At 40.6% G+C, this 18822-nt stretch overlaps 1 protein-coding gene across 1 annotated transcript; it reads left to right on the top strand.

Moving 5' to 3' along the window:
* The first annotated feature begins 2587 nt into the window (after positions 1-2587).
* On the top strand, positions 2588-16885 carry Reg4 (regenerating family member 4). The gene is made up of 5 exons (XM_046458175.2): positions 2588-2654; positions 8244-8341; positions 9634-9771; positions 12677-12782; positions 16757-16885. The coding sequence occupies exons 1-5, from the start codon at positions 2588-2590 to the stop codon at positions 16822-16824; spliced, it is 477 nt and encodes a 158-aa protein (XP_046314131.1). The 3' UTR covers positions 16825-16885.
* The last annotated feature ends 1937 nt before the right edge of the window (positions 16886-18822 follow it).

Raw genomic sequence — 18822 nt, forward strand, 5'->3', positions numbered from 1 at the left:
GAACCTCTGTTTTCCTCTGCTAGAAATTACAAATCATAGCTCTCATGAGGTTAGTGATGCTTTTTGGTGCTGTGTTGTCTGATTTGAATTGCTTATTTTCTTTTTCCCTCATTTTGAGGAGCATCCGCTTTGGTGTCTCTCAGTGTTGGGTTAAATCACAGCTCTGCCGCCTAGCAGCTGTAAAACTTTAGAAATGTGACTTAATCTCAATGAACATCACTTTCCTCACCTGTAAAATAAGGTAATGATACCAGTAATGCAGCCTAATTGTGGGACTTAAATACCATGGCATAGGCATCCACTAGACATCAATGATTCATTTAGATTGATTTAAATGGGCTGAGGTTGTGGCTCAGTGATGGGCTGAGGTTGTGGCTCAGTGGTAGAGTGCTCACCTACCATGCATGAGGCACTGGGTTCAATCCTCAGCACCACATAAAAATAAAATAAAAATCTTGTGTTCACCAATAACTAAAAAATAAATATATAAAAATAAATAAATAACTTTAAAAAAATAAAAATAAATAAATAAAAAGCTGCATCCTTCTTCCCCCAGATATCTTGATAGATAAATTTTAACAATTTGCATTATAAAGGGTTTTAGGACACTGATAATATTCCATTACTTGTGGGAGGATATAAGTGTGCGCTCATGTGATTAATAAAAAAGGAGGGTTTACAACAGTTCCACACTCTTCGCCTTTTGTTTTCTCCTGTTAACGCTCATCAAAGTGTTCATATGGACCCCAGATTAGATTTTCCAGGAAAGTCTCCAGTTCAGATCTGTAATTCCACTATTCCCCCTAAGTCATCTATTCTTTGGTAGCTCGACCATGTGTCCTGGCTCTTTACCGTAAATTATTGATCAAATAAAAACTGAATGGGTCATTCACTTAAATAATTATTTGACAAAGAAAATCTTGAACCTAGTTTCAGACTCACACTAGCATAAAGCCTAGATAGATGAAAAAGAAGGGAATAAGGATGACTATTTTAAACTTATGCAACAGTGACGGTCAGATAGTCTGATATAAATTCCAAAAATTCTAAGGGAGATCATACATAGGACAATGTAATTTTTTTGAAAATTTCAGAATGGTAAAAAAAAATATGAACCAGAGAAAAATAGAAACTGGGAAACACTGTTAATAGCATATAAAAGACATACAAAAAGGTTTCACAAATCATGATAAAAAAGAACAATGAATGCACAGTGGCGCACGCCTGTAATCCCAGCAGCTCTGGAGGTTGAGGCAGGAGGATCACGAGTTCAAAGCCAGCCTCGGCAAAATTAAGGTGCTAAGTAACTCAGTGGAAACCCTGTCTCTAAACAAAATACAAAATAGGACTGGGATGTGGCTCAGTGGTCAAGTACCACCTCCAAAAAATGATGAAATAGAAAAATATTAAAAACTGTCAACTTAAAATTCACAAAAGAAAAACAAAAAGCTAATCATTATAAAAAGATGATTTTATTAGCAACTTTAATATAGTGACAAAATACTGATGTTTTCTTTAATATACCTAAATTAGGGGGGAAAAAAGGTGGGTGGGGGGCGTGGGATTTTGGTGTAGAGGTTGGAGAAACCAACATCCCTGAAAACTACTGGTGGAATACCTGGTAAAACCTTTCAGAAGGAATTTTAGCAGAGTTTCAAAACAAAAATGTGCACACTCTGTTAAGTTGCAACCTGGCATAGGTGAATTTATATGAGAATCAAAACTGCATGAGGAAATGTGAGTACAAGAACACCATTAAAATCAATCTGCTTCTGAGAAACAAAACCATAATGATGCAATTTATATAAAATTGTACAAAGAGATTCATAGAAAGATGTCTGTAAGGGTATTCACTGAATAGTTTAGTTCTGAGCAATGGTATTTGATTTTTATTTTCTGGTTTTGCATTGATGTTTTCATAACACATACTTTTTGATAATGGGGGAAGATAACAAAGCTACTAAAAAAAGTGATGTCAACAAACTATAAAGGAAAAAGTGCTGGATTGAAGTCAGATCTAGTGTAACTAGTAAAAATGAGACTTCATAGCTATAGACCTCAGGGTTTTTTTTAACCTTTAAAATCTGAATGTTGGGCCTTATGTTTAGTTTGAACCTTAACATTAAAAAATTCAGTGTTGGAAGCATTTGATTTGCTTTTCTTGACTTTAGAAAGCCCATCACTATCTAGTTGAGAAACTCGCCCTCTGCTGGCTCTCCAGAAAATAACAGGAACCGGCTTTCCGGTGGTTTATTAATTGCCTTCTCCATTTAGACTATTAAATTGTTCAGACTGCTGTAGTTAGGTCTCAGGCACTGGTCCAGAATGCCCTGCAAGAAAGAACAAAATCGTTTAAATTAAGTTTTCCTATCTCTACATTAACTTGATATTCTCTTCATTGCAAAATCTGGATTTCACCAGAAAAATATTATTTTCCTCCATTAAATTCCTAGGTCCTTTAAATTGGTGCAAATGTGTTCTGATTGCAGATCTAGGAAAATATAGGAGTTGCAAAGAAAAACTAATTAGGACTCTGAGATTCTTGGAGTTGAAGTATCGAAAGTACTGTCCTCAGGGGAAAAGGAAGATGGCATCCAGAAGTATGCGACTGCTCCTGCTGCTGAGCTGTGTGCTCAGCCCTGAAGTCCTAGGTGGTGAGTGAGGCCATTGAGCGGGACCTGAGCCCGTGGTTGATCCCACAATGCTCATGATACAGTCATGGACTTTCCCTCTCCTGCCCCCACCTCCAAAAAAAGTCATTTGAGCACTGCAGGAAATACATGTTAAAGGTGCAAATGAACAACAATGTGGTAAAAAGTTCAAGGGCTCTCGAATCAAACTAAAGCCAACCCTAGGTGGTTGTAAGTCAGACTTAAATAGAATACATTTTGAAAGTTCATTGTGAAGGATATAGAAACTGTTGAAAACACCATACACCTAGCAGACAGCCAATAAATGATAGCTATCGTCAGAACTTTGTAATATTTAGGCACTGTTTTCCTAGAGTTCCACTGAGCAGGAACTCCAGTTTGCAAGAAATCTGCAACCTAATCGGAGAGATGACTCTTCCACACTTATAGGCCAAGAGTCAAGTACAAAGTAGCATGTCAACAAAATGGGAAGCAATGCTATAGAATCTACCAATGGAGAAAGTGGGGGATGGGGAACTGAGTGTGCTAAGAATAAACATCATGGAATATCTGAAATCTTTCATTTCCATAAAATGTGGGCTTATGTGATGTAACTCTTTTGTTCTATTTATGAGAAAAATGAGGCCCAGAGAAAGGTGGAGACTTGCCCAAGATCACACAACAAGATGATGTTTTCCTCTGGCTGGCTCCTGGCCCTAAGTGTCTAGTATAATCCCATGTGGCCTTCTGGGAGTTGTATGTGGAAGAGTGAAGAATCCTGACTTGAGCATCACTTCTGTTGAGAAGAAGGGCTTCTAAGGGATCCTTAACTTAGCATTGCTGTCCATAACTTAGCATTGTTCCCACTTACCTTTGGAAGGAAATCTGAAGGAAAGCAGCATTCTTGGGTACCATGTTGGCCCCCACAGTTGAAATCTGTGGTCCTTGCTATCTTCTACTCTTTATACATCCTTGTACTATGTGGTTCTCTGTCCTCAACCCCACAACTATTTCTAGCTACTAATTCTTTCAACCATTTATGGGTGTTCAGATTCTGGGAACTCAGTCATCTTTTTTTTTTTTTTAGAAAGAGAGAGAGAGAGAATTCTTTAATATTTATTTTTTTAGTTTTCGGTGGACACAACATCTTTATTTTATTTTTATGTGGTGTTGAGGATCGAACCCAGCGCCCTGCACATGCCAGGCAAGTGTGTTACTGCTTGAGCCACATCCCCAGCCCTTCCTAATATTTCTTATTGGTGCATTATAATTACACAGAATGGTGGAATTCATTGTTAAATATTTGTATATGCACATGATACATCAGTATAATGTGGCCAATAGCATTCCTTATTATTTTTCCTTTTTCTCCCCTCTTTCCTCCTCCTAATCCTTTTCCTCTACTCCACTGATATCCCTTTAATTTTCATGAGATCCTCCGCCCCCCCACTACCTTTCCTTTCCTTTTTCCTCTGTGGCTTCCACACGGGACAGAAACATACAACCCTTATCTTCACAAGTTTGGCTTATTTCACTTAACACAATGTTTTCAACTTCCATTCCTTTTCTTGCAAATGGCATAATTCTATTCTTCTTTATGGTTGAGTAAAACTCCATTGTGTTTAGGTACCACATTTTCTTTGTCCATTCATCCATTGATGGACATCAGCCACCTTTTCTGAATTGGGCAAGAGTATGCAGGACTGCCCTGAACTCCCCTGCACGGTTACCTTCGTGGCCATTTCTACATGGACAGGTAGTTTCTTGCTGCTCTGGTGCTGGGTTGACCTCAGGCTGGGGCTGGCATTTGCTTCTGCTCTATCCTGGGGAATAATAAGCAAACCCGTATTTCAGATTTCACCAACCTCTCTAGTTTCCCTCTTTAGGAGCATATGTTGTAAATATGTCATATAGAGAATCTGTATATCCTCTGTGCTATGGCTTACGGGAAAACTCTGATCTTGCACTTAAAGGAAGTATGGAGAACTTAGAAATGAATTTTCTCTCTCAACAGGACCTATGGTCATGGTTGTAACTCTTATTGTTTCTGCAATGATTTCTTTGTTCTGGCCTGTGTCTGTCCTTCACCTTGGAGCAATGCATAGGACCAATTCAATGGTTAGAGAGCCATAGAGCATCATGATTCAGAGACAACAAAAAAAGGCTTCATCTGGTTAATATTTTCAACAATATTACACTGACTACAGTAATAATGATGATTTTAATAGCAGTGATTCTATCAGCTAGTATTTATTGAACAATTACAATATACTAGGCTCTGTGCTAATCACCGTACATGCGTTAAACTAATTAATCCTCCCAGCAACTCTCTGAAGAAGGTATATATTGTTAAGCCCCCTGCAGACAAGAAAACAAGACCAGAGGAGGTTAAACAATGTTCTGACATTGCTCCTCTGGCAAAGAAGCAGTGCCTCAGCATAACACTTCTGGTAAAGAAGTTGGTCTCTGATGGAGAAAGACAGTCAGAGAAGTACAGACCAGATGTCAACAGCTGAGACTTCTTGTCACTGCATGCATATAATGGGGAGCTCTAGCATCATGAGAGGGAGGATCTGGGGTCTAGGGCTGCTGGAAAAACACTGATCCCTTCCTGAGGGTCCACTACACTCCCCATCTGGTGACTTCAGAGGGTCTTCCTAAAGAGGTCTCTTCCTCTGTACAATGAGATACCCATCCCTATGTCTCAGAGAGGGTCTGGTACTTAGGGCATTCTGAAAAGAATGTGGTTGGTTTTAAAACAAATAGCTTCAGAATAGTGACTAAGAAGGCAGGAGCTTCTCCTTGGAGTCAGACTCTCTGGGGTGAAATCTTGTCTCTGTCTTTGCTATGTGATCCTAGGACATGACCATTTGATTTTCTCATCTGGATCAAGGGGATGAGTATCTAACTCACAGGGTTATTGTGGGGATGATTAGAATATATGTAAATCCATGAATGTGTGGAGCAGTAGGAGGCACAGCAGTGCCTCAGCAGAGCAGCAGTTGGTTGCATTTCTAGGAGCTGAAATGTCTCCACCAGGGGGCACATGGCCAGAGCTGCACTCCTGCGGGGCCGAGGGGAGAGCAGAGGAAGATGGAGAAAGAACAGAAGGCGAACACAGAATTGCAGATAAAGAGAGACATACAAGCCCTTGTCATCAGGAGAAAAAGTAGCTAAGTCATCTTTAAAGAATCTTGCTTTAAAAAAAAAAAAAGAGTGACACACAGAGCACAGAGACCAAAGAGAAAGAGAGAGACAGAGAGACATGGAGACAAAGAAAGAGAAACCAACACTTAGAAAGACCTGGAGATGCACAGAGACAGATTGGGGAAAATAACCAAGATGGTCAGAGATGGAGAGAAACCCTCCCTCAAAGAAACAGACACAGAGGAAGGAATGAGGGGAGAAGAGATTACTCATTGTCTGGCCTGAAATGTAAATTAGGTCTCCTTTTCCCGACCCCCCCTACCCACTCTGGATCCTCTGCCTGTGCCCCTGGGATCTCTGCTGTCACTACCCAGAGTCAGGAGAAGGAAAGGCCACCGCGATGGAGGATCTGTCCTGACGCATTTGCCCACAGAACACCAAGGATTCTGGCATTTCAGGATTAATGAGGAATTCTGATCCAACTGCACCAAGAATATTGGGTGTGAGGTCAGGGTTCTTTGTCCTCAGACTTAGGCTGGAAGACTTGGGCTCTTCTTGACCCTTCTTTCAGAATATCCCCACCAATAGTAAGTCAGAAGCTTTGCTTCTGAATGTATCTTCAGGCTGCCCCTTTCAGACATCGGAGCCGGTTCATCAGCTCTGTCTTTACGGATGATGATCAATGGTCAGCCTCCTTAAGAAGATCAGCTTTAACTTTAAGGGTCAAGGATCTTCTTTGCTTTCTTTCCTCCTGATATCGTAAGTGAGGCATCCCAACCTGCTGATCATTTCTGTTGCTAAACTCCTAATTTCTAATTATTTCATATTTATTGAAGGTTGCGAGAGTTAGTGGCGGGAACATGGAATTTTAAGTCTTAGAACTGAATCTAAAAAGCAGCTTTTCCATGTTACTGTGTGACCTTGAGCAGGTGACCACTCCGCCTGTTTCCTCATCTCCCTAAATTATTCTGATAAAGACATAATATGGATAAGCCCCTTTGCCTAGTACCTGGCACCAAGTAAATGATTCCTATGTAGAATTTGGTGATAGTGGTGACAGCATTAGGAGCAGCAGTGGTATAAAGTTTTTCTTTTTCACGTAACATAAAATTTTGTCCAATTTTCTAGAGGTAGTTGAACACAAGGCATTTAAATAAATAAATTTTTATTTAAATGAGTGTTTACTTAAATGAGTATAGTGACAGCTGCTTGGTCTCAGTGTATTTCTGGTACCCCTCAGCACTTTTCCTTCTTAGCTGGGTGATCATTAGCCATCATTCATAGACACAACAGCACATGGGAAGGATCTAAATCTATAATGAGCATCTTGTTCCAAGCCACAGCTGGGACTGCAGTACAGGAAGATGTGGCTGGATACTAGATTGAGAAAGTCCTTAAATGCTAATGAACAAGAGCTTATGTGAAAGCAGTGGGGAGCACCTGGAGATGAAACAGATCAGAAGGGCAGAGCAAACCAATGACAACAGTGTCAACTGATTGGGAAGAGAAGAATGTTACTATGATAACTAGTCCATGGACAGCCACTGTGGGAGGAAAGACCCTTGTACCCATCCAGGGCGTCAGAGTGTAGCCACATTATCACAAAGCCCAGACTGCTAGCTTGACATTCCCTTTGTCACCTCGCCCCTCTGCACTTCCATCCATATCCCCTTCATAAACTTCCAAATCAAGTGATGTGGCCCATTCACCAGTTGGTGAGCAGAAAGAGTGTGAGTTGCCCTGAATCATGACTTTCTTTGCCTCTTCTGCCCAACCCATCCCCTTTTCTTAACATGTCCCCTCCCCTTGCAACAGAAGCACAGCCCACCTGTGCTCTGCTTCCAGCCAAGTTGCCTTTGAACCTGTTCCATGTATCTCCACCTAACGGATTCTTTCCTCTCACTGATACCTAAACCCACCACTTTACACCCCTCCTCCAGTCCTGTGCTGCCTGAATCATAGTTGTTTGGTCTCAGATACCAATGTGGTTTTCTGCCAGATGCTGAGTATGTTTACCCTGTTATGCATTTTAGATCTGAGGAAATGACCACAGTTGCTTAACCACAGTTGGTTAGGGGACCCACTGTGAGACAGACCTGAACCAAAATTCCATTGTTCACCTGACCTCTATAAGCCCCACTCTTGACTGCTAGGCCACAGTATCATTTGGGGTCTCCTAGAATTAGTGTCAGTTCAGAGTCAGTGTCCAGCAGTCCCAGAAAGCTCTGACTATTTTCTTTTCTCCACTGCACAGCTCTTCTAGTAAAAGGCCACAGGTCCCTTTGAGGAAGGCTGAGGGAAAGATTAACAGTGTACATTTTTAGCAATGCAACAGGGTCCTTCTGAAGAAAGGACTCTTCTATCTTTTCATTCAAAGGGTTCTCAATCTATAAGCTGCATCAAATCTGGGATTGATTGTTTTTGCTGTCATGACTTTTAATTTTTCTTGCTTTTGTTTTTGAACAGATATCCTCATGAGACCCAGCTGTGCTACCGGATGGTTTTACTACAGGTCCAATTGCTATGGATACTTCCGGAAGCTGAGAAACTGGTCTGACGCTGAGGTAAGGGATTTGACCATTTGGCTTCTCTCAAGCAAGGGGCCATCCAGAGCCCCAGGTCTCATTTGATTCAGAATGAAGAGATCCTCCTTGGCATTTTGAGGAGAAGCCACCTGGATGGTGAAATATAGAGAAGAGGGTTGCTGTGTTCAACTCCTTCCATATTGTAAGCACTGATAAAGCAGATACGATATACTCAGGCCCTGGATGGGCTGCAAGGACACAAGAATGAATAGGAAACAGCCCCTGCCCTCAACATAGAACAAAGGAGAATGAAAAGACCAGAAGCTTGCAGGAAAAATTAGTTGAATTCTTGAGTGAGATTTACCAGAAAGAGAGTAATATGTAGAAAGGCGTGGAACAGAGGCCTCGGAACTGCCTAAAGAAATGGAAGTGATCCCAACAAATGCGAGGTTTCATTGCTCTACACAACCCCAAAATGTACTGATGTTGTTTCATGGAGACTTTGTGTGCAGCATCCCCAAATAGCCAGTCTCAGTAAGTGGAGATTCACTGTTGTTTCTGAATGTGGTTTATCGAAGCGACTGGCTGGGGAGGCCGTGGGGGTATGATGTGGCATGATCTGGTCTCAGAGCCCCTGCACATAACTTAAAAGAAATAAAGCAAGGGTGGAGCACCTACCACGTGATAGCTACTGAGGACTCCAAAAATAATCTATGGCTTTAAAAAGTACAGGATGAGTGAGGATTGTGACATTTGAACAGAAAATGCCAACACAGCATGAGCATAGATGACTTTTCGAAGATTATACCAAAAATGACTAATAGGGAAAACCCAGGGAGGTCTGCAGTAATGCAGTGCTTTCCTGAGCTGAGTCCTGAATAACCAGAGAGAGAGAGAGAGAGAGAGAGAGAGAGAGAGAGAGAGTGCACGCGCGTGCAATGGAGGGAAGGAGGGAGAGAAAGAGTGTGTGAGAGAGCATTAAGCAAAGGAATTTCCCAAACTGCAATTTTGAGTAAACTGAACCTCAGAGAGGTGAAGTGACTTGTCAAGGTCACAAGTACTAACAAAAGGCAAGACCAGGTCATCAGGCACTTTCTCTGACCCTAAATCTCTTGCCTTCACCTTGTCCTGCCTGTTCCTCACAGACCTGACTCTGTGGCATTGTTTTTTCCCGTGGTGACAGGAGTCTGCTGTGGGATTTAAGTCTTAGTTGCTGGAGGAGTAAGAGGGGGCTATGTGAGTCCCTTCTGCTTGGCACACTAAGGTTCCAAGGAGAGGGCTGTGCTTTGGAACATCAAGGCATCATTAATGAGACCTCTCCTTGTGTGCAGCTTGAGTGTCAGTCTTATGGAAACGGAGCCCACTTGGCATCTATCCTGAATCTAAAGGAAGCCAGCGTCATAGCAGAGTACATAAGTGGCTATCAAAGAACCCAGCCTGTATGGATTGGCCTGCATGATCCACAGAAGGTAACCCCAGACATGGCTCACAAATGCCTTTTGAAAAAGCCAGGAAGATAGCCCCTTTCTGGGAAATGCCTCGTGGCCCACTAATAGGGGTACAGGTAGTAGCTCTTCTGTCAGGTGCCTCTAACCGATAAAAGCCAAGACATCAGGGTCAAGAACCCAGATCTGGCCTACAGTGGAGGATATAATTTAAATAGTACCATTTTACAAACTTCTACCATTTTACAAACTTCTTGAATCTTAGAATGTGAAATTACCAGCTTTCTAGACCCTTTCAAAAAAGAAATTAGGTTGGTGTCAGTATGTGCGTGTCTGTCTGTGTGTTTGTATGTGTGTGCAGGGAGACTTATCATGAAACTCAGATTTATTACATCTTCATTAGATCTTTAATGGAAATTGAAAACTTTTTGCTGATCTTTTTCTCAGATGCTGTTATTTCTTTTCATTATCCTTGAGTTTTTTCCCACTGAACTCTGGCTGTACCTTCTATCAATACTTCATTGTAAGGCATGCCATGTGAGGTCTCCGAAAGGTTGCTGAGGTCTGCAGTTTATAGATATTTTGTGGAGCTTTGGTTCTTAACTCATAGGGACACAGAAGAAAACCCCAAAGCTTTGTTTCTTGGTCACACTGCAAGAGATACCACAGACATTCATATCACATCTGTCGTGAATGCATATTTATCCTTTAGAATGTACCATAAATATCTTCCTGTTTTTTCTCCTCTTGAATAGTATGAGAAAACCAGTAACCTTTGGTCATAGTTGCTACAAATATTTTATGCATCCTTTAATGATGTTTATTTGATTATCATAAATTTTACATTTTTATCTATTCATAATTGCTGTGAAATAGAATTCTGCTCTTCAGAGATAGGATAAATATTTACATCTATTTCTAGAAGAGCTTTGTAGTTTAATGTTTTATATTTGTGACCGAGAAAAATAAGTGACAAATAAACATTTTAAAAATTGAGTAATGTCTCTTGCAGTCAAATAATGTAAATTAAGATAATATAATTTGACTTGTTAGATTGTCTAATTTTTGCTTTGTCTTGATGAATATTTTTAAGCATATTGAGAAATTGTTCTTATGCCCAGTTTGTAAGCATGTAACTTCTACAACTGAACTATTTTGAAACATACTTTTGGCAATTCATATCAGTAATCTCAAAATATTCATACCCTTTAACCCATTAATTCTACTTCTGAAATTCTATCATAAGGAAATATGATAGAATATGAAACAGCTTTATGAACTATTCATAAAGTATTCAGAGCAGTTTTCTTTATAATAATTGTAATTTGGAAATAATATAAATGTCAGTAGAAGAAAATAAAGGGAAATTATTGTACATTTGTCCATTAAAAATAATTGGAAAACAAGTTACAAATTGAATATATATTTTAAAGATTACAACATTGGGGAAATACTTCAAAACATTGATATGGGAAAAGTTGTTTGTTTGGTTTTTTGTTTGTTTGATAGGACCCAAAAAGTAAAGGCAAAAATAGAGAAATAATCTCTGAAGAGTAAAGTTCTGTTTAATAGTAATTGTGAATAGATAAGAATATAAAATTTATGATAGTTAAATAATCATCAAACTAAGAAGCTTCCCTGTAGCAAAAGAAACATCAACAGAATGAAGAGACAGCCTGTAGAATGGGAGGACATATTTACAAACTATTCATCTGACAAGGGATTAGTATTCAGAATATAGGAGGAACTCAACAAACTTAACAAAAAAAAATCTAATTAAAAAATGGACTAAAAATGTGAATAGGTGTTTTTCAAAGAAAGACATGCAAATGGTCGATGAGTGCTGGAAAATGTTCAACATCACAAATCATCAGGGAAATGCAAATCAAAACCACCTGTCACCTCACCGTGGTGAGAATGGACATTATCAAATAGAACCAATAATAAAGGCGGTTAGGATCTGGGGGAAGAGGGAACCCTGGCACACTGTTGATGGGAATACAAATTAGTACAGCCATTATGGAAAACAGTATGGGGGTTCCTTTGAAATTAAAAATTGAGTTATGATGGGGCCCAGAAATCCCACTATTGGTTATTTAGCCAAAGGAAAAGAAACTATTATGTCAAGGAGATACCTGTACTCTCAAGTTTATTGCAGCACTATTCATAGTAGTCAAGTTATGGAATCAACCTAAGGATCAATAGATAAGGAAAACGTGGCCTTGTATACAATGGAATTTTATTTATCCATAAAAAAATAAAATCCTCCTGTGTGCAGCAACATAGTTAGAACTGGAGATTGCTAGGTTAAGTGAAATAAGCCAGACACAGAAAAATGCCACATCTTCTCACTCCTCTGTAGAAACTGTGAAGAATGGAGTGGAACAGTGGTCACTAGAGACAGGAAAAAGCAAGTCTTCCTGCCCTCCAGGAGAGGGAAATGATTGAAAATTGGGCGCCAAAACACAGATTAGAGGAATTTTTTTCTGTCTTTCCATAGTACAATTGGGTGACTCTTGTCTACAGCAATCCCTGATATATTTCAAAATAACTTGAAGATTATGAACATTCTGAACACATAGAGATGATTAATATTTGAAGAGATGGAAGTGCCTTTACTCTAACCGATTATTACCCATTATATATGTATGTATTTGATTATCACATTATAAGTATATACAAATATTATTTCTTTATGAGTAAACAGAGAAATGTAATGATCCATGAAAATATTCACTTCAGAAGTAAGTTTGCTGAAATAGCAGCAATTTTCTCCTCTCAGTGTTTGAGGGTAGTAACTTTTCTGTTTTTCATTCTGTACATATTCCTGTACTTCCCAGTTTTTACAGTGAAAACTACTTTAAAAATGCCTACTGGGGTTCGGGCTTGGGAAGGTAGGCTGTCTAACTTCTGTCTCCTATCATTGCAGAAGCAGCAGTGGCAGTGGATTGATGGGGCCTCATACCTGTACAGACCCTGGAGCAGCAGGTCCCTGGGTGGGAACAAGCACTGCACTGAGATGGGCTACAGGAACAGTAAGTGTACCTGCATTCTGTACCTCTTCCCAAAGCACGGCTCCTTCCCTTGATCTGTTGAGAGCAAAGATGGACATTGTCACATTTTCCCTGTCACACCAACAATTTTCTCCTACAGGACAATGGCATTGCCAAAGCAAATGCTTACCAAACTTCAGTCGTCTGTGACCACTGAACAATCTTTGCCATGCCAATATACAAGCTGTTCAACAATTTACTCTGTATTTTCTTTAGATCCATTCTCACATATTTTCTTAAATATATTTATTTTAAAATCATACTGTATACCCTGAAGGGGACACATTTCCCCCTTTGGTAAATCCAGGCTGAATCTCAGCTGCAAACTGCATGCACTCAGTCACTTGGGGTTCAGGCTTACCTTTGCTTGCTTTCATTCTTCTCTCTTTATGATACTAAGTTATATTTTCCAACCTTGATACCAAGGACCAATGATGTGGAATGGAAATTCATTGTTGGCAGGGGGGCAGGTTATCCTGTATAATCTGGGAAGTTTAGCAGCATCCCTGGTCTCTCTAGTCCATAGATCCCATAAGCACCACTCTCCTTCCCAGGATGTGCCTACCAAAAAATCTCTCCAGATATTGCTAACTGTCCTCCCTGGGGTCAGATTCACTGGGCATTGAGAACCACAGCCAGTAAGTGAATGGAAGTTTTCAGTGGCAAAATAAGAACACAGAGTTTTAAAGGTGAAAGAACATGTATATTTGAGAACATCTTTGTGAGTCTAAAAGACCACCATAAGTGACACCAGACCCCGCTCTTAGCCAAAAAGTGGACTGGTGCAGGGACTGGGTCAAGTACTCAGGAAGTGGGTCTAGGATAGAAAAGGGACCAGGTGCTTTGGCTTACTACTAACCGAGGGATAAAGCTCATAAGAACAACAACAAAAAAGAGTGAGGGAACTTTCTAACAACAAAGGGGGGAGGGTGAACATGAGGAGACAGACTTGAGGAAGACCCTCAGAGACAGAAAGCTGGAGAGGGGATTTTTCACTGACCATCAGAGTCCATACTACTGTACAAGGCATCTGTCAGCTCAGCTGAAAGAAACACAGTCAGGACCCATCAGCAGAAGCTACCAAAATGTGGATGCCTACCCAAATGAAGGAGGAAGCTGAGCTTTCGGCACCATCCAAACACACCACAGGCTCGCCCAGGAAGTTGTGATAAACCCATTGCTAGAGCCAACTAAGCAAAAGGTGGACATCATAGTTTTCATTGTAGTTGAAACATTCAGAGTGTTTGACGAGAAGCTTAATGACACACAAAAGATCCACTGAGGAGCATGTTAAATTATAAATTCCAGGTATTCATTTCAGATCTACAACATAAGATTCTCAGAAGCTGGAAGATGGACCAGCTTTGGGAAAGTGGTATACCAGATGCCTCCCAGAGTCCCTCGCAGACTCAGGTTTCTGAGGTTTCCACTGGTCAAAGTTCTGAAACAAAAAAGTCTTTTCCCTGTCAGCTCTTGATCAGATGAGCCAAAAAAAAAAAAAAATTCCATAGTGATGTCACCTGTGTGGTAATGCTGGGAACCAAGAACCTCAGGTTCTCGGGAACATCCGGTCTGTTGCATCTCCTTCTTTCACTGTATTTACTTACCTCAACTTGACTCTTAGAGAACAGGCTCCCAGAAAGAAACCACAAGCAAGGAACCAAGGCTGAGTGAAAACCAGGTGGAAGGTAGAATTGGAAAGGACATGGTCTTCAACCCCATCAGTGTCATTTTCTATGTGGAAAATGGATTTTTGCCCCCAGATTCCCTTTCTACTTTTTAATTTTAAAATTTAAAGTGTGTAATATTAATTCCCCAACTCATAGTGACGTACATATTCTCCTCTCTCAGTGACAAGGCTCATTCCTTTTCTGATTTCTATTTAGAAAAAAAACAACAACAGAAAAAAAAATAGGATATTTTATTCTGTGTGTCCTTTGGTCACCCTCTGGGACCTTCTGCTTTATTCCATAGTGTAACTGTTTTGTGACTCCCTGGTGGTGTTGTGTTTCCTGACTTATCTTTGGTTCACTTTGAGACATTTAATAATGGTAACTACATTTTGCAGTTTATAAAGAAATTTCACATTCAATCTGGTTTGTGGTCAAGAGCAGGGGTTCTGTATTCTGAGTGCCCAGGTAGAATTCCAGCCTTCCCATTCCTTTGTGCCTCAGATGCCTAAAGGAAACAACAGTACCAACCATGTGAAGTGATTCCACTGCAGTGCAGGCTGGGCTCATGACTCCTGTGCCCCAAAGTGAAGGAGTTTTATGTTTACTCCCCCTTCCCTACACTTTCCCTCCCATGATGGAGAAGGGAAGAAGAAAGAGAAAACAAATATCTCTCTAGGTGGGTGCCTGGGGTGAGCTGGCTGCTCTTGGTTGCTTGAAGCTTCAGTTACAGTTTATTTATGGAATCTGTAGGTATCAACTCAAAAGCACACAGTAAGAACATCCCCCAGCTCAAGCAGCACCCAAAGCATTTATGCTCCAAACCAGACTCAACCAGACCAGACCCCCTTGAGGTAAATTCCATGCTAGTGACCTCATGGCACCATCTTTTTGCCCTGCACTGTGAAAATGCCCAATAAGCCTGCCATCCCCATTGCATTTACACTATGTGTCTCCAAATTTGAGTTCCATGGATGTGAACATGGGCAGTCCCTTCTCTGTGCTTCCTGAGATCTTGGAATGGGAAAGGGAATGGAGCAACATCCCCCCCTCCTAGGCTTTCTCACACCCATGAAACACACTGCCAACAAGATCATGTCTGCTGGGCACAGCCCAAGCAGACACCAAATTGGGGAAAGATGCATCACTCTGTAGCAGAACACCCTGGGATGACAGGGGACTCTGAAGAACTTGATTTGGGGGGAGTGAAATAGTTGAGCCTCTCCTCAAAAACATCTCAAGTCCTTCAAAAGGCTACCCGCTCCTGGCTCCATTCATCTTTATAAATGGGTAGCCTGGTGGGATGTGACTGGCTTCATCAACTTCCAGTCCTTTGAGAAGAAGCTTCTTAGAGATCAACTATGGACTTTAAGAAGGAGCACCCCCAAGTCCTCACTGTACCCTTTGTCAAATATGAGACATTTTCAGTAGATTAATGTCAAGCCTTGCCTTCCTCCAAAACAGGATGGAAGGGAGCTTTTGCAAGTGCGTGTAACCTTTAAATGGTTCTTCTTTCCGTTAGTATTTGCATTAGTAAGGGATCTCCAGAGAAACACAAATAAAAGGATGTATGTATATAGAGAGATTTGTTTAAAGGAAGTGGCACATGCAATTGTGACGACTGGTCAGTCTGAAGCATACAGGGCAGGTTGGCAGACTGAAAATTCCTGCAAGAGTCAACGCTTCATTCTCAAGCCTAATGACAGTCCAGAGGCAGAATTCCTTTTGCTTTAGGGGACCTTAATCTTTCCTCTTAAAACCTTCAACTTATTAGACAAGGTTCACCCACATTATGGAGGGTAACTTGCTTTACTCAAAGTCTACTAATTTAAATGTCCATCGTAACTAAAAAAAAAAAAAAATACTGTCACCACAGCATCTAGACTGCTAGACAACTAGCAAACTGCTAGACATCTGGACCAAAAAACTGGACCTCATAGCCCGGCCAAGTTGATACATAAAATAGACATAATTAACCAGGTGCAGTGGCGTATGCCTATAATCCCAGTGGCTTGGGGGACTGAGGCAGGAAGATCACAAGTTCAAAGCCACTCTCAACAACTTAATGAAACCCTGTCTATAAATAAAATGCAAAAAAAAAAAAAAAAAAAAGGCTGGGAATGTGGCTGTTTGGTTAAGTGCTCTGGTACCAAAAATACAAAAACAGAAAATTAGCCATCACTGGGTTTTCCCCATGACTAAAAGCAAAACAACAAGACAACACGGGAAAGCTCTGTACTGAACTGGATTGATGATTGATTTAAATGTCTGTTTATTCTCTTACAGACTTTGTAACTTGGAACAAAAATGAATGCAGCAAGCGCCAACACTTCTTGTGCAAGTACCGACCATAGAGCAAGAATCAAGATTCTGCCAGCCCTTGCACAAACTTCTTGCTCTTCCTTCTCTGCCCTGCTCTCTAAATCTGATCATTGTCTCAGACAGTAGACATAGCCACTAAGGTGGATAAGGTCTCTAGTGCACGGATTTTATTAGGCCTAGAGACAGAGATCTCAGGATTGGTATGCTAGTGGCTTCTAGCACTAAATGCTCACCCCACAATCTCTTTCCATTGTACTCTTTTTTCCTCCTCCCCTCTCTCTGATTGTCGCAAGCAGGCTAGGGGTGTGCATCCCCAACTGAGGAAACAGCTAGGTCTTTGGCTGTAAGTGTAAAGATTCAAAGACAGCAGAAAGACAAGAAGGAGCTTCTACCCAATTCAGCTTCTCCACCCTCTCCATAGCTCATGCCCACTCCATCAGCCACTCGCATATTCTTCCTTTTACCGTGGAAACATTCATCACTAGAGTCCCTGGTAGACTGAGCTGGGCTATGAATTCTTTTAATAAATAGTTATATATATAGGAGGATTCTGTGTTCCAATCCAGTGAGTGGAAAGGTAATATTAGACTCAGAAATACTCCTAAGCATTTCTTCATTTTCCTCCTTTGAGTCTCTGCCTCTCACCTGCTCAGCAGTAGCCCTGGCTGGAATAGGGGAGAAAAGGAGGTGACATGCCTGCCAACCGCAGAACAGGGATGAGTGGTGGGGGAGTCGTTGGATTATGCGTACTTCAGATCTGGGAGCTGGGAAGACAATCACAGATAGTGCAGCCTAGTGGGCTGAGGAGTCACCTACATGTCCTTTCTCAATTCTCAATTCTCTTTTGCTTTGACAGTTGAAATTGTTGTGTGGTTACTTCAATTATGAGGAAATAATTGTACCCTCGAACAGACTACGTCCCCTAGATCATAAATCTGCATAGCAATCTAAGAAGAAATAAAAAGGACTTGATTATAGAAAGTTTTTTCTTTGGCAGGATCACATTCCTATTTCTTAGAGGCAAAAGCAATGGGAAGGTCTTGGAGCCCCACCTTGCAGTCAGGCTGGGAGAAGGCAGCTGCTTCCTCTACTGGCACAGCAGCCAGTAAACATGCAGACTCTGCTACCCTAATTTGAAAACACTCCTTATCACCTCAGCAGTCCAAGACCACCCGCTGAGTGCTGGCTGAAAGAAGGGTTCAGGGAAGAAAGGACCATACTCTTCCTTGTCAAAGAAGAAAACATCAAAAGCAATGAATTATTCCTCTGAAGCATTAGAAAGGATTGTCCGTATAAAAGATAAATCTGTTAATAGTGAGATTTCAGATGAGATGATAGGCAAGTGGCAAAGGGTCATCTTTTGGAAGAATAGAGTTAGTTTTGGCAAAATAGCACTACCAGTTCCTAAAAGGTCCCGAGTAGGTTGCCACTGGGGAAAGAAAAGTACCAGATTCTTGGATAAAGAAAATAGATAAATCAGATTGCCAGACTGATGTGAGCCAGAGAAGCCTGCCAAGTTAAATGCCAAATATGTCAAGGATACATGGATGAAAATATCCCCTCAAAGTAGGTCTCATTTTTTTTTCTAAGACACATACCAAGAGATAAAAGAAAATATGGCCCACCTTCCCTTCTTTATTCATTTACATTTCCAGGAGGAATAATGCTTCATGATAGTAAAAGTAAGGATGAGCAACATGAAAAGCCAAAAAATAATAGACAGTAGATACATCAAAATAAAGTAAAATCTGTCATTCTGTAAATATACTAAAAATATTTAAAATACATTTTACACCAATGAAAACTCAAAACCAAAAAAAGCTAATAAAATAAAATTGAAAAAAAATATTTTAAAGTAATTCCAATTGAAAAGCATGGCCACCTTAACAGTCTTGGTGATGTAATAATAATACAGCACTCTTCCTGGAATTGCTGAAATGCCAAAGATCTGCATGTACACATTGGGATCCTCATGACATTGCTAAGAATTGACAAGTAGTCACCTTTCTTACTACAAGGAGGCTTGGGCT

This window comes from Marmota monax, unplaced genomic scaffold (assembly GCF_021218885.2).
Source record: "Marmota monax isolate L192 unplaced genomic scaffold, Marmota_monax_Labrador192_F-V1.1 WCK01_AAM20220418_F8-fsc00087, whole genome shotgun sequence".
Classification (NCBI taxonomy): domain Eukaryota; kingdom Metazoa; phylum Chordata; class Mammalia; order Rodentia; family Sciuridae; genus Marmota; species Marmota monax.

Coding starts and splice junctions, on each gene's coding strand:
- Reg4 (XM_046458175.2), top strand. CDS start 2,588: ATGGCATCCAGAAGTATGCGACTGCTCCTGCTGCTGAGCTGTGTGCTC. Junction 2,655..8,243: donor CAGCCCTGAAGTCCTAGGTG/GTGAGTGAGGCC, acceptor GTTTTTGAACAG/ATATCCTCATGAGACCCAGC. Junction 8,342..9,633: donor GAAACTGGTCTGACGCTGAG/GTAAGGGATTTG, acceptor CCTTGTGTGCAG/CTTGAGTGTCAGTCTTATGG.